At 44.7% G+C, this 15,407-nt stretch overlaps 1 protein-coding gene across 1 annotated transcript; it reads right to left on the bottom strand.

Moving 5' to 3' along the window:
- Nucleotides 1-332: 332 nt before the first annotated feature.
- Nucleotides 333-3,918, bottom strand: LOC124674729 (cinnamoyl-CoA reductase 1-like). The gene is made up of 6 exons (XM_047210775.1): nt 3,663-3,918; nt 2,873-3,042; nt 2,388-2,573; nt 1,496-1,658; nt 1,071-1,260; nt 333-709 (listed from the first exon to the last, which is right to left on the bottom strand). The coding sequence occupies exons 1-6, from the start codon at nt 3,784-3,786 to the stop codon at nt 577-579; spliced, it is 966 nt and encodes a 321-aa protein (XP_047066731.1). The 5' UTR covers nt 3,787-3,918; the 3' UTR covers nt 333-576.
- Between the last annotated feature and the right edge of the window lie 11,489 nt (nt 3,919-15,407).

Here is a 15,407-nt window from a genome sequence, read left to right as displayed (position 1 = left end):
TTCTTTCCGCTAAATGCAATGGAAAGGGGTGGAACCCGGCTGGAAACTATCAACACACTTCGCAGTTTAGGAACCTGCGCTAACCCAAAACTCAGAAATGCATGGGTTTCACTGCATCTGCACAACTACATGCCAGCTATATTTTTTAAGTTTTAACTGAACCAGACCCAAACAAACTGAGTCAGTGGAGAAACGTATGCCGTTTCCACATTCATTTTAGTGTTTCTTGGGAAGATGGACAATCTACTCATTCGACCCAACATGTCCAACCCTGATACCATCTTCAACTTTCTGTACCAATATAATCCAGTTGCGAAAAAATGGGTAACATATTCATGCGTCAACATGGTTCATCAGGCCTACTCGTAGAAACGCCAGCACATTGCAGCCTGCAACTACGTTGCTGGAAACACCACGAGAGTACTCAAAAGAAACTCCCACATATTGTTTACTTATTTTTCATGGTAACATGGTTCCACCGGTGAACTTATCACCAACTTATTTTGTTACACTGTCTACATGAACCAGAAAGGGTTTGCAAACCATCAACTGCTAAACTTGTCCAGGCTTGGATGCTCAGTTCAGGATGCCAGAAGCTCTATAGGATTCGACGCTGTCCGCGAGGGTCTTCTCCACAGGCCTGAAGGTCCACCCTAACTTCTGAAGTTTCTCCGAACTGTAAATGATATTGCGTTCCACTTCCGCGAAGCTGCAAAGCAATTTGGAGAAAAGAACAAGTTGCTTCCAAGTTCAGAATGCACAAAACACGACTTTCGGAAAAGAAAAAAAAAAGAATGCAAAAAAACGGAGGAGGACAAACAGTGATATGGGACAGCATCTTTTGTTAAAATTTTGAACCACATACATAAACCTGACAGTCAGCTATGCTTTATTCCATTTGCCAGTCCCAACTCTAGTACTTTCCAAGTAATGTGGATACATGCTTATGTCAGGAAAAGACAAATTTACATTGATATTTATCCTTCGTTTTCAGGAAATGCCATCTAACTAATGATAGAATTGAAGTAGCAGTAAGATAAACAAAGTTGCCTGCTGAGAAAGGTGCTTACTTTTTGGGATAGGAGTACATTGGATATAAGGTCTTCAGTATGTTTATCAGATCAGAGACTTTAATTGATAATGAACTGCAGAGGTAGCGTCCACATGCCTCTGCATTTTCAAAAGCCAAAAGAATAGCATCGGCGACATCACGAACATCCACTAGGTTCCTGAGCTTATTTTCTACAGTCTCATGTTCTCCTGCAAAAGAAAATTATTTTCATTTTTACAGAAACAAAGCTATAAACCTAAACTAGTTTGGTGATTCAAAACAGTGAGCAGAAATGTCTTTTGTGTTTTGGGTTAATAATATGCTTCGACCAACAGAGGTAGACATCATTTCTGATGGTCCAACTTAAACATGCAATGCCAAATAAGTATCACTCTTTTCTATTACTGTATGAAAATTAAGAGAAACTAAGATAAACACACCCACCTTTAAGATAATTAAGGAGGACTTGACTGCTCGCGTTTACTGAAGACTGCAGCAAGGGGCCAATTACCAACGATGGGCAAATAGTTACAATATCCAGTCCAGTTTTTGCTGCATAAGCAAATGCCTCACGCTCTGCGAGCGTTTTGGAAAGGTCATACCAATCCTTGCAGAATGAGAACACGCATAATTTATTTCAAATAGGTGATCCAGACTCCAGAGCAAGGAATTACAAGAGGATACCAAGAATAGCTTGTGTGGTAGCTGTAACTATTGAATGGCTTCACTTTGTAACAAAACAACATGAAACATCGAAACAGAATGCGAAGAAGAGGTGACTTTTGAGTCAAACAAAATTTCAACATGTGAAATTCTGAACCCACCAATAGAGATTTGAGAGTCAAGGCTCAGAGTAAATGAAACTTTGCACTTACTTGCACTAAGAAGGCCTTTCAGAGGGGCATCTATTATATACTATAACAACACGTGGAGATATGTGTGGTTGGAAAGCTTCCAGAAATGCTAGAAATTCTCACAATAAAAAGAATGAAGCCTCTTACTGCCAATGACATTGTGCCCACAGGCTCCAAGAAAAAGAGCATTATGGCATAAATTCTAACAGGGAAAACTATCTCTTAATTTCGTTGATCCTAAATTATAGCTAACCCTCAACCAGTAAATGTTTGTTTGCAACATATTTAAATCACGAGATAAAAGGAGGGTTCAAAAAAGAATACTCATTGAAAACATAAAAGCCAGCCATAAAAGCAAATGTAAGCCAAGCCAAATATAATGTTGTGATTAATTAGGAGTCCTAGTATACCAGACCACCCGGGTTAAACAATATTGTTAGGACATCAAGAATAAGCAAATGTGAAGGCATTGCATTACTTACCTCGCCCTTTCTGCAGACGGCCTCGTCTGACCAGCTATCTTCATCGAAGACTTTACCCTTAGGCCAGTTAGGATTATTGTACACAGCAGAAACTGAAGACACCATGACAACTCGCTTAACTTTTGCCTCGTAGCAAGCCTTCAACACATTGAGTGTGCCTGTTACAGCAGGAGCTATGATTTCTGCCTACAATGCAGTGAATAACAGATTATTATTATCCACACTTGCTTCTAGAAAAAAAAAACAATGTGTAATTATATCGTTATAACTTATAACAGCACTTTATTAAAGAAAGAGGCAACTTTGAGATATATAAGACCGATGCTGCACAAAGCCACAAAGCATAAACTAGGCAATAAATTGTGTTTGTTGTTCTTACAGTATATGTGGATTGCCAATAACTTGCATCATACTAAATCACAAACTTCACCAGCTATGCCAGCCTGTTTCACCAGAAAACTATGAAACACATGTCAAAACATCACCTCAGGGTTGGTTGATCGGCCGAAAGGGACAGGGCTAGCAACATGGAAGACTCCCTCACAACCAGCAACCGCCGATGCAATGCTGTCATAATCCAGCAGGTCGGCCCTGACCAGCTGCAACCTTTCACCAGCACCTTCTAGTGTCTTGAGATGAGCATTCTTACAATCACCTGCGGCACATGAGCACACACAAAGCCCAACGCTATCATCATGTATATAAATTTTTTTGGGTCCATCACACTGAAGTCTACCCAAATTACATTCAAGGTAGCAAAATGTTTGTGCTGCTACAGAAGTGTTTGCATTGTTTGAACCTTGTGCCATCATTGTTCTTAGATTTATGCAGTATACAGAATTATGTAAAATTATACATCAATCTAAAGAATTGATCAAACGCAACCACACATATGTCTGCTACATACGCTGTATGATAATCGCCAGAAATAATAAGAAGTAGGAGTAATCCCTTGAGAGCGAACAGACCGCCACCAACTCAGATCTTTATAAGAGTAATGAAGAAATTCGATAGCTACAAAGTGTAGGAGTTTATAATTCCTGACAATTTGATGCCAACATTAAACATTCCGCTCCAAGAGACTTAAGAATTTGCCGAAGCATAGTAATTTTAGGATCTCAAGAAGATTCTGTTGGGCCTGCTTCGCCTCGTTCCTTTCACCAACTATATTATATTAACCTATCACTGCGTACTACTGCTCTTGCTCGAGAAATAAAAAAAGGGACTTGTGGAGGTGGGAAGGATAGATCGGAGCGAGGAAAGGCCCTCAATTACCAGGATTTCGCACGGTGCCGCGGACCGCGTAGTGGCCCTTGGAGAGGAGTAGCTTGACGAGCCACGAGGCGATGAAGCCTCCTGCGCCGGTCACACACACGCTCTTGCTCGCGGCCGCCTCCATGCTAGTATTTCTTTTCTCCCGGCGCCTCTCTACTAGTCCCCTTCCACTCTCTGCGGAATTTGGTTGCTCCGCTCCGCGTCTGTCCACGCTGCGGTGAGGTGGACGGCAGGCCGAGAGACCAGACTACAGAGCGGTCGAGACTGGCGCTGTCACCCGTTTCCAGAGTATTCTTTGGTCTTTTCTTTTGTGGGACCTGGCTGCAAGGGTATCTCAGCTGCATCATGTGGCGATTTACACAAAAATAACTTTTTTCTGAAAGTATAGCACAGACGAGCCCTTCGATCAAATTATTTCTCCCATCAAACCCTTTTATGTGGCGCCCCTCACATCGGCACTACACCTCACTGTGTGGCGCCCGTGCGTGTGGCACCACTCGTCCATCCGACGTGGCCCGGGTGACGCTAATGTGTGCTTGATTCTGACGACAAGGGCGCCACACATACACTTATGTTTATCCAAAACATACTGTAAGACAGTTCTCCTGGGACTTAGCCGTTTTGGCGAGCCTGTTTGTGTGGCGCCGATGTGAAGGGCGCCACACTTCAGTGTGTGGCGCCAATGTCACCGGCGCCACACAAACAGGCTCGCCAAAACGGCTAAGTCCTAAGCGTCCGGAGCCCCTGGATGTTTTCGACATATAAATTGATATGTGTGGCGCCTACGGCAGCGGCGCCACAGAGTGAAGTGTGGCGCCCATGGCAAGGACGCCACACGTTGATTTGTGCTAAAACCATGAAAATTCCTACCTTATTTCAATAGTTTTCAATACAATATCGCACACAACAGGAATGAGACAACATTATTGTTCAGATAAGACATAAGGTTCGATGACATCAAGGTTAGAATTACAATAAGGTTCGACGACATGAAGGTTCGAGAAGATCAAGGTTCACACAACATCAAGGTTCGACAACATAAAGGTTCGACAACAAGAACATAGCCAAACGGACATCACTGCGTGGCAAAGGCTCCCTCCCCTTCGCCTTCTTCTTCTTAGATTGTTCACCAGCTTCTTCCTTCTCCCTTATGTCACGAGCCAACTGAACCACCGAGTCGAAGAAATGGTGGCGCTCCTCCGTCTTTGAAGCTTCCGCTTGAGCTCTTTCCTCCTTTATGCGCTCAGCCTCCTTAGCCACCTCCTCTAGGTGCATCCTATTGGCCATCTCCCTCGCTATTTGAGCAAGTTGCCAGTTCCTCTGAAATTTTTCCCTCCATAGACGGCCCCATTCGGCCTGGAGCTTCTCATTCCTCTTCTTCTCGTACCATATGTATTCCTCATACTCCCTTTGCATACGGGCACGCTCGGTCATCTTCTTCTCGTGCTCCTCCTTCTCCTTCCTCGCAACTTCTTCCTTCTCCCTCTTCTGCATCGTCCTCAAAGCCTCCTCCCAAACGGACTCCTCCTTCTCATTGTCCTCCCACGCCCCCTTCCCCTTGGTGGGTTGAGTTGCCATACCTGAAAACAAAATTGAAACCCCAAGTTAGTCATGGAATAGGAAAATAGAAAGTACAATGCAATTAATATATTGGAGACACATACGGAAAAGGCCCCGCTAGGTATCCTAGCATACTAGCACCCCGACGTCCACCATGGCGACCTCTACTAAGCCCTACATGAATCCTAGGTTGCCTTGGAGCTTGTCGCCATTGTGATTGATGCCTTGGGGCTTGTTGCCTTGGAGCTTGTTGCCTTGGGGCTTGTTGGCTTGGAGCTTGTTGGCTTGGGGCTTGTTGGCTAGGAGCTTGCCGCCTTGGGTATCCTGTCCGGTTACCTTCTTGAATATCTCGGCTCTTTCGGCTTTCTTAGCCGTCAAGCCATCCTCATCAAGTTCCTCATCGGGTCCATCAGCATCCGAGTCCGACGCATAGCATCGGGAATAAGGAATGGAGTGGTCCATGTCCTCTTGCGTCCAATATTTATCCAAATCACCGACATTGTTGTCATTCATCTCAAAACCATCATCACCATCGTCATGCTTGTCATACTCCTTCTCCAACGGAGGTTCTTGGGCAATGGGAGATTGGACAATGGGAGATTGGGTGGCTTCTTCTTGGCTCATGGGTGGTGGACTCCTATCTTGAACGGGGGAGGAGCGCCGGTTAAGGTCAAGCTCGATACGAGCATCAACCATCTTGGTTGCAAACAACTCCAAAGCCTTGTCTTGTGACTCAGCCACCGTCTCCTTGTAAACGGACCAACGTTGCTCGAAGTTGATACGCATTGTCTTCCAACGGGTGTGCATTTCAAACCTCACATTATGTCTTCCCTCTAGCTCAACACCATCATTTGACTCATTTCAATTCAACTCAACCCTCACTTGTGCTACCACCTCCGCAAAGCTAGGGCTAATTTCAAACACCAAGTCAACCTCTTCCGGGTCCGGCTCTAGGTTTCCCTTCAAGAAAGCATCCTTGTCCACATGATGAACATGAACAATTCTTTCCATCCCCCTAGCATAATGTGAACAACACATACATACATGTCTTCATTAGTTACCATAATCAACATAATCTACCCATACAACCTACCACACTACCATTTGTCCTACTTCAACAACCCTAACATCCAACCAAATCTACCAAATCCACCCTCAAAGCAACCAAATCCACATCTAAGGTTTCACATGTAGATTCAACCAAATACACAAAATCAATGGATGAAAAGAAGGGGAACGGAGGAGATTACCTCAAGGAATGGGTTGGGAACGATCTCCACGGGCAGATCTGATGAAATCCAAGAGATTTGAGTAGGGATTTGAGGGGGGAGAGAGAGAGAGGCGGACGCCTCGGAGCTTGAGGGAAGAAGAAACATAGAAAAGTGTGGCTGGGTCGGGCTGGGGCGGGCTCGCGCGGCCACACATAAGTGGATGTGTGGCGCCTTGCCATCGGCGCCACACTTTCAATGTGTGGCACCGATGGGAGCGGCGCCACAGTCCTGCCACGTTAGAATCGAGCACACATCAGCGTCGCCCGCGCCACGTCGGATGGGCGAGTGGCGCCGCACGCACGGGCGCCACACAGTGAGGTGTGGCGCCGATGTGAGGGGCGCCACACAAAAGGGTTAGATGGGTGAAATAGTTTGGCCGGAGGGTCAGTCTTTGCTATACTTTCAGAAAAGGGTTATTTTTGTGTAAATCGCCGCATCATGTAGGAGTATATCTTTGGTCCAAATTTAGGCTGTAAATACGTAGACACTTATGTGTCACCGAAGCAGGGCGTGTTCGCATACTCCTGCCATGGCCCATGGGTCCACCTAGCGGTGGGTGAGCGGCTTGTATCCCTCTCACGCTTGAGGAAAGTCGCATCCCTACCTCACTGACCGCTATTGATGACGTGCTTTGACTTCAGCGGCCGCACCAGGATTAGCGGGCGGCAGCTCAGCTGCGTTGCCATTAATGACACACGCTTGGAATCCCGAGCACACTAAAAGACCTTTGATCCCCTACCCTTTTAAGGGCATCGGCCGTCCTTGCTATTGTCCCCTACCTTGTATTCATTGCCACATTCGGCTCTTCATGCTTCCCAGTATGTCAACAGCTTCGAGAAGCCACCATGGGCAAGAAGGCATTTCCATGGAGGAAGCCGAAGAAGCCACACAACTGAGTGGCCATCCTTGTTCATGTGGTGCGGGCACTATACGAGAGTACGACCCCATGCGCGGGGCGAGATGATGTCAACCTGCCCGAGGGCTCGCTTCTCAACCACCGGAGGGTGCCCATGCCGTCGATGCCACGACAGGGCCAGGAGCGGTGTCGGGAGATCGCGCGGCGTTGGTCCCTTCTTCCTCCGGACCTCCTGGTCGACCCAACGTACGACGCCAACTCGCGCACGTGGGACAACTACTCCCTCATCATGTTCGACCTGAGGCGCCGCTCGGGCTTCCTCGGCAATGACGAGTTCGTCTACAGCCCTCTGTCGCGATGGACGTGAGCATGGAGGAGACGGAGGAGCCGCCAGAACCTGAGAGAGAGCTCTTATACGGTGAGGACATCCCAGGCGAGGAACCCCGGGATGACACCAACGACTACATGGGCTATCTCGCCTACATGGAGGAGAATGCCAAGGCGGAGGGCACTCTGGACCAGCTTCCCGCCCAGCCAGACGATCTTGACGAAGAAGAACGGCGAGGCTCGCCATATTGATCTCCTAAAATCCGGAGCCACCATGGCCGCAACCTCAGTATGCTGGTGCGCACATGCCGGCATGCGTCTTCGAGGAGGAGGCACACATGTTGGCAGTGTAGGCATCAATCGTACTGCCCCCACCCTCGTCGTGGGATCAGCGGAACGCTCCTCCTCCTCCGACGGTGTACCTGATGCCTTTCTGGGAACCCAACTGGCCCTAGGAACAACAGACACCAGCAGCAATCCCTCCTCCCCTACCACCGGTCCACCACCTGCCCACACCGGCACCCAACTGACTGTGGCCGATGCCAGAGTTCATGGACCTCACGCAGGACAAAGATGACCAATAGAATAAGACTTGGGTCTAGACTGTTATTTTCCAATTAATGTTTTCCTTTTTTTACTATGATCAATAGAATAAGATAGGACTCAAAAATCATGATCAACATTTAATTAATTTGACGATTTATATTAACTCTTTAGTGAAGCATCATTGAAGCACGGATACCATTAAAAAGTATAAGATCTGAAGCTTATACTTTATACTGATATAGTCCATTTCAAGTACATTGTACTTGATATTTGAACTACAAGCATCAGAGATGCCAACGGCCAGAGCCGGTTCAGGTCGTTTCTTCTAGCGTCAGGTCATGTCTCCCATGTTCACATGCTCGTCATTGCGGTCGTACTCGACCGACACCACGTCGTCCGTTAAAGTGGCCTTCTTCCTTCAACAGGGGTGTCGATGCGATGTTGAGTACGACATTTGTATCCAACACTAGTAGAAAAGAGGGCATTAGCACCTGTTTGAAATGGCCATATTTACCGGATGGGCAACCGTTGCAACTCATCGGTGCTAAAGGCCCCCCCTTTAGCACCGGTTCAGTTGCGAACCGGTGCTAAAGGGGCACCACGTGGCCCGCAGAGGAGCGCCCGGGCGGAGGACCTTTAGCACCGATTCGTAACACAAAGGTTTCTGCCGCGGCAGCGTTTTGGGGCCCTTCCCTGCCGCGGCAGGGAATTACACTAAAACGTTGCCGCGGCAGAGAATTTCACCAAAACGCTGCCGCGGCAGAGTCTGCCTCCATTTGAAACACGTTATAATGCGCACACATATATATAGGAAACCATTATATTACATAAAAACATTATGAATATATCGATCGAAGTGACACACGTTCATGCATATATGTCTACATCAACTTTCAAAATAATTTCTATCCAAGCCCTCTGGAGCATATCAGCCATGTCCCCCCACGCCTCAAGGGGTTTACTTTTTGAGTCCATGACTTCTGCTACTCCGGCGTCAGGTTCAATGACTATCAGGATATAGTGAAACCTGCGCACATATGCATAACTCATCAATTACACTTAACACATGGAGTAAACGAAAAAGGTTTAATGTGTTCAAGACAGTAACACTCACGCGAAGTTGTAAGGAAATACTATTTCCCTTTTGTATGAGTGTTTCCTTAAGGCATGTACCAAGTTATCCTCCGTGTCCTTGGGATGGCGTGTGAGAGCATATTCATGCACGGTATATGGAAGTATCGCCATGTTGTCACATGACCGTGTTGTCAGGTTCGTGAGTATGTTGGTTCTCCGAATCACCCCTTCTCCAAGAATCTGTATTGGATATCCTGAATTTGTCGGTTGAGCTTCAACAACAACTTGGAGAGTTGTAAAACAAGAGCTCTATCCGACTTGGTTCTTCTTAAAGGGATGTCTAGTTTTGTTTGTGTTGAAGTAAGGAAGAATATCCTCGATGAATATGCTATCTTCCCAAATCTTTGATTTGAGCTTGGGCTATCATCAAATCAAACTCAGTTCCAAGGACTATCTTGATGGTGTTTATACTCATGGTGTTTCGCTTGAGTACATCTTCATGTCCCTTGGTCTGACCAATACTTTTTCCTCGTTCATGCAACATATGAGACCATCTCATTGGAGTATCTTGATAAGTTTGTTGTTGAGCACATCGATGACATTCTTATTTTCTCCATGTCTAAAGAGGTTCATATTGAACAATTGGCACTAATGTTGAATTTTTTTAAGAACCATCTTTGTGTTTATAGCAAAGTATGTGTTCTGGATGTTAGAAGTCATCTTCTCTGGTTTACGTGCATTTACTGAAAGATGTTGCAGTGGATCCGAGTAGAGTTCCCTTTGTTTTCCCTCGGGAATCATCGCAAGTTAGTCATGCATGTGCAAAGTATTCTTGAGATGGAAGGTTGTTACCTCCATTTGCTTGAAAAGTTCCTTTGTGCACACTAAGCCACTGATTGGTTTGCTCAAGAAAGAGAAGAAGCTTAAGAGCTTCAATATCCTCTTTGATGTCCCCACCAGGACTCAATTGTGATACATTGCAAGAAGTTCATACGCGCGCAATTGCCTCTTGGCAATCGCAACCACATGGATTACGTAATCCAGCTCAATCTTTTGGAGCTTGACATTATAGTCTATGTCTTGAGAATCTAGCTACTTTACCTTGGTGGTAGCCGTTGCAATTTCTATTCGTACATTCTGAGTCTGAAATATCTTTACACCTAGCCTAAGCTGAATCTCAACGGCAATGATGGTTAGTGTTTCTCAAGGATTTTTTACATAGGTCTCTTTGTAAATTCGGCAAGATTGATGTCATGGTTAACACAATTAGTCGGAAGGCCTAGTGTCATAATCTCTTGAAACAACAAGAACAACCACTCTCCGTAAGGATCATGTGCAACTTATTCTAGGAGTTGCCCTTATAATGTCTTTTCAATTCCGAAGTATGACCTTCACTTGATGATCTATTGAAGGCTAGTTAGAAGCCTGATATTGGTGTCTACAACATCAAGGAGAACATTAGAAGCAGCGTTGCTAAATGTCTCTCGATCAATCACTCGAAACCATTTCTCTCGTGACAACAACTCCACCAGGAGAAAATTCACTCCCCGGTGATACTACTACGTCGTTCGACAATGCCTTCCTTTGGATTTTACTCTAAGCTCTCTTAAATTCACACGTTGTGTGAATTCGTCATTCATATGTGACCCCAGTACTTTTGAGTAAGCTATAACAGAATGGTACTCCTCTTGTCATATTCAAAGTTCAATGCCTGGGAGAAGTATATTTTCTTAGGGTGCCAAATATCTGTTGTCTGTTTGTTCGGGTAGTAGGAAGTAATATCAGAAACCTTGGCACTTCACTAGCTAGTGCTCCTCCCCTTCCTATTGTTTGTACTTGAAGTTCTAATCAATTCACCTGTTGTGTGAATTCATCAGTCATCTAGGCCCCCAGCCTTTTGAGTAGACAAAAAAATCATTTCATGTATTCATGCCATAAGAGTGACTATGATTTTGAAGTCCAAAGTTGCTCTCGTTGGATAAATTATCCGTGCTTCTACGAGTCACCCTCTCTAAGAGTGCCTCGTCATGGTATCAAAGGCAGTTTAACTCCTCGCTACTTTGTCCCATCGTATTCTTGTCAAGCGTGGAGCAATTGCCTACCAAAATTTGAAACTTCTTCGTCTCCTCCGTTACCTTGATGTGTTTCATGTTTGTCAGCTCAAGAGTTGTTACTAAGCACTCCTTCCATGAGTTGACCATGAGATGCTCGATCTTCTGCAGATCCACCGTCCAGTGTCATTCCCTATTTCCTCTAGGTGCTTTTGAGCAACAACCTCAAAGGAAGAAAATGAAGCGCTTCATTCGTGGTGTGGTGGATAAACTTCATTCATGACGTCGTGAATCAACCTCCTCAAGAAGGAAGATTGTCGTGGTATCGACAAGATCGTTGAAGACCGGTGTAGTTCTTGTTACTTGATACGTCTCAAACGTATTGATACGTCTCCGACGTATCGATAATTTCTTGTGTTCCATGCCACATTATTGATGTTATCTACATGTTTTATGCACACTTTATGTCATATTCGTGCATTTTCTGGAACTAACCTATTAACAAGATGCCGAAGTGCCGGTTCTGTTGTTTTCTGCTGTTTTTGGTTTCAGAAATCCTAGTAAAGAAATATTCTCGGAATTGGACGAAATAAAAGCCCGGAGGCCTATTTTTACACGAAGCTTCCGGAAGACCGAAGACGAGACGAAGAGGGGCCACGGGGTGGCCAAACCCTAGGGCGGCGCGGCCCCACCCCTGGCCGCGCCGGCCCGTGGTTTGGGCCCCCGTGCCGCCTCTCGACTTGCCCTTCCGCCTACTTAAAGCCTCCGTGACGAAACCCCCGGTCACCGAGAACCACGATACGGAAAACCTTGAGAGACGCCGTCACCGCCGATCCCATCTCGGGGGATCCAGGAGATCGCCTCCGGCACCCTGCCGGAGAGGGGAATCATCTCCCGGAGGACTCTACACCGCCATGGTCGCCTCCGGAGTGATGAGTGAGTAGTCTACCCCTGGACTATGGGTCCATAGCGATAGCTAGATGGTTGTCTTCTCCCCATTGTGCTATCATTGTCGGATCTTGTGAGCTGCCTATCATGATCAAGATCATCTATATGTAATTCTATATGTTGCGTTTGTTGGGATCCGATGAATAGAGAATACTTGTTATGTTGATTATCAAAGTTATGCTTATGTGTTGTTTATGATCTTGCATGCTCTCCGTTACTAGTAGATGCTCCGGCCAAGTAGATGCTTTTAACTCCAAGAGGGAGTACTTATGCTCGATAGTGGGTTCATGCCGCATTGACACACGGGACGATGTGAGAAAGTTCTAAGGTTGTGTTGTGCTTGTTGCCACTAGGGATAAAACATTGATGCTATGTCTAAGGATGTAGTTGTTGATTACATTACGCACCATACTTAATGCAATTGTCTGTTGCTTGCAACTTAATATTGGAGGGGGTTCGGATGATAACCTGAAGGTGGACTTTTTAGGCATAGATGCAGTTGGATGGCGGTCTATGTACTTTGTCGTAATGCCCAATTAAATCTCACTATACTCATCATGATATGTATGTGCATTGTCATGCTCTCTTTATTTGTCAATTGCCCAAGCTGTAATTTGTTCACCCAACATGTTGTTCGTCTTATGGGAGAGACACCTCTAGTGAACTGTGGACCCCGGTCCAATTCTCTTTCTTGAAATACAATCTATTGCAATACTTGTTTTTACTTGTTTTCTCGCAAACAATCATCTTCCACACAATACGGTTAATCCTTTGTTACGGCAAGCCGGTGAGATTGACAACCTCACTGTTTCGTTGGGGCAAAGTAGTTTGGTTGTGTTGTGCGGGTTCCACGTTGGCGCCGGAATCCCTGGTGTTGCGCCGCACTACATCCCGCCGCCATCAACCTTCAACGTGCTTCTTGGCTCCTCCTGGTTCGATAAACCTTGGTTTCTTTCGAGGGAAAACTTGCTTGCTGTGCGCATCATACCTTCCTCTTGGGGTTGCCCAACGAACGTGTGAAATACACGCCATCAAGCACATTTTACGGCGCCGTTGCCGGGGAGATCAAGACACGCTGCAAGGGGAGTCTCCACTTCTCAATCTCTTTACTTTGTTTTTGTCTTGCTTAGTTTTATTTACTACTTTGTTTGCTGCATTATATCAAAATACAAAAAAATTAGTTGCTAGCTTTACTTTATTTGCTGTCTTGTTTGCTATATCGAAAACACAAAAAAATTAGTTTACTTGCATTTACTTTACTTATTTCATCATGTTTCCCTTTAATTTTACCACAAAGAACATACCGGTAGGACGTGGGTCTATAGTTGGGAGAAATAATATAGAAGAATTCTTCAACCATGTTAGTACCATTGAAAATTTTGAAGATAGACACTTGATAGACCTTGCGCCTACTTATGAAATTGCTGCCGCGCATTTAGTCCGCTTGTTGGAAACCAAATTTGTTAATCTCAATCCTATAATCCAACACATGTTTTTCACACTTGGCGATATGGAAGAAGGGGAAAAGAAAGATTTTGTTTTAGAAACCCTTCTTAGAGAATTTGGTGGTCTAGCAAGAGAAGCTAGAAAGGTCTTTGCTAAATTTAATATGCTTGGTTCTCCTACTAATTTTGTTAGTCTCCTTGAAAAGATGGATATGGATAGAATAAGATACACTAATAATATTGATGATGGTGGGGAGATCAAAGCACCAATACCATGCAAGCTCCTAGCTATGAATGATGCACTAGAAAATAATTATGCTTGGCTTGTTCCTGAAAATTTGTTTGATGAGAGTAGCACGCCTAAGACTAATGAAAAGGGAGATGCTAAAACTTATGTATCTAATATAATATGCCTGGTTGAGAAGAGCCCACACCCCGCTGTAGAAGTACCACCCTTTGATAATACTTGATACACACTTTCGCGCCTAGCTGAAAGGCGTTAAGAAAGCGCTTATGGGAGACAACCCATGTTTTTACCTACAGTACTTTGTTTTTATTTTGTGTCTTGGAAGTTGTTTACTACTGTAGCAACCTCTCCTTATCTTAGTTTTGAGTTTTGTTGTGCCAAGTTAAGCCGTTGATAGAAAAGTAAGTACTAGATTTGGATTACTGCGCAGTTCCAGATTTCTTTGCTGTCACGAATCTGGGTCCACCTCCCTGTAGGTAGCTCAGAAAATTAAGCCAATTTACGAGCATGATCCTCAGATATGTACGCAACTTTCATTCAATTTGAGCATTTTCGTTTGAGCAAGTCTGGTGCCATTTTAAAATTCGTCAATACGAACTGTTCTGTTTTGACAGATTCTGCCTTTTATTTCGCATTGCCTCTTTTGCTATGTTGGATGAATTTCTTTGATCCACTAATGTCCAGTAGCATTATGCAATGTCCAGAAGTGTTAAGAATGATTGTGTCACCTCTGAATATGTCAATTTATATTGTGCACTAACCCTCTAATGAGTTGTTTCGAGTTTGGTGTGGAGGAAGTTTTCAAGGGTCAAGAGAGGAGTATGATGCAACATGATCAAGGAGAGTGAAAGCTCTAAGCTTGGGGATGCACCCCGTGGTTCACCCCTGCATATATCAAGAAGACTCAAGCGTCTAAGCTTGGGGATGCCCAAGGCATCCCCTTCTTCATCGACAAATTATCGGGTTCCTCCCCGAAACTACATTTTTATTCGGCCACATCTTATGTGCTTTTTCTTGGAGCGTCGGTTTGTTTTTGTTTTTGTTTTGTTTGAATAAAATGGATCCTAGCATTCACTTTATGGGAGAGATACACACTCCGCTGTAGCATATGGACAAATATGTCCTTGGTTTCTACTCATAGTATTCATGGCGAAGTTTCTCCTTCGTTAAATTGTTATATGGTTGGAATTGGAAAATGATACATGTAGTAATTGCTAAAAATGTCTTGGGTAATGTGATACTTGGCAATTGTTGTGCTCATGTTTAAGCTCTTGCATCATATGCTTTGCACCCATTAATGAAGAAATACATAGAGCATGCTAAAATTTGGTTTGCATATTTGGTTTCTCAAAGGTCTAGATAATTTCTAGTATTGAGTTTGAACAACAAGGAAGACGGTGTAGAGTCTTATAATGTTTTC

This window comes from Lolium rigidum, chromosome 7 (assembly GCF_022539505.1).
Source record: "Lolium rigidum isolate FL_2022 chromosome 7, APGP_CSIRO_Lrig_0.1, whole genome shotgun sequence".
NCBI classification, from domain to species: domain Eukaryota; kingdom Viridiplantae; phylum Streptophyta; class Magnoliopsida; order Poales; family Poaceae; genus Lolium; species Lolium rigidum.
The sequence above is the reverse complement of the archived record's forward strand: the minus strand, read 5'-3'. Positions and strand labels throughout refer to the sequence as shown.

Excerpts from the sequence above, each read along its gene's own strand:
- LOC124674729 (XM_047210775.1), bottom strand. The coding sequence starts at position 3,786 with ATGGAGGCGGCCGCGAGCAAGAGCGTGTGTGTGACCGGCGCAGGAGGC. Across the intron at positions 2,574-2,872 it reads GCCGATCAACCAACCCTGAG|GCAGAAATCATAGCTCCTGC; the intron begins GTGATGTTTTGA and ends ACTGCATTGTAG. Across the intron at positions 1,659-2,387 it reads CCGTCTGCAGAAAGGGCGAG|GATTGGTATGACCTTTCCAA; the intron begins GTAAGTAATGCA and ends TCATTCTGCAAG.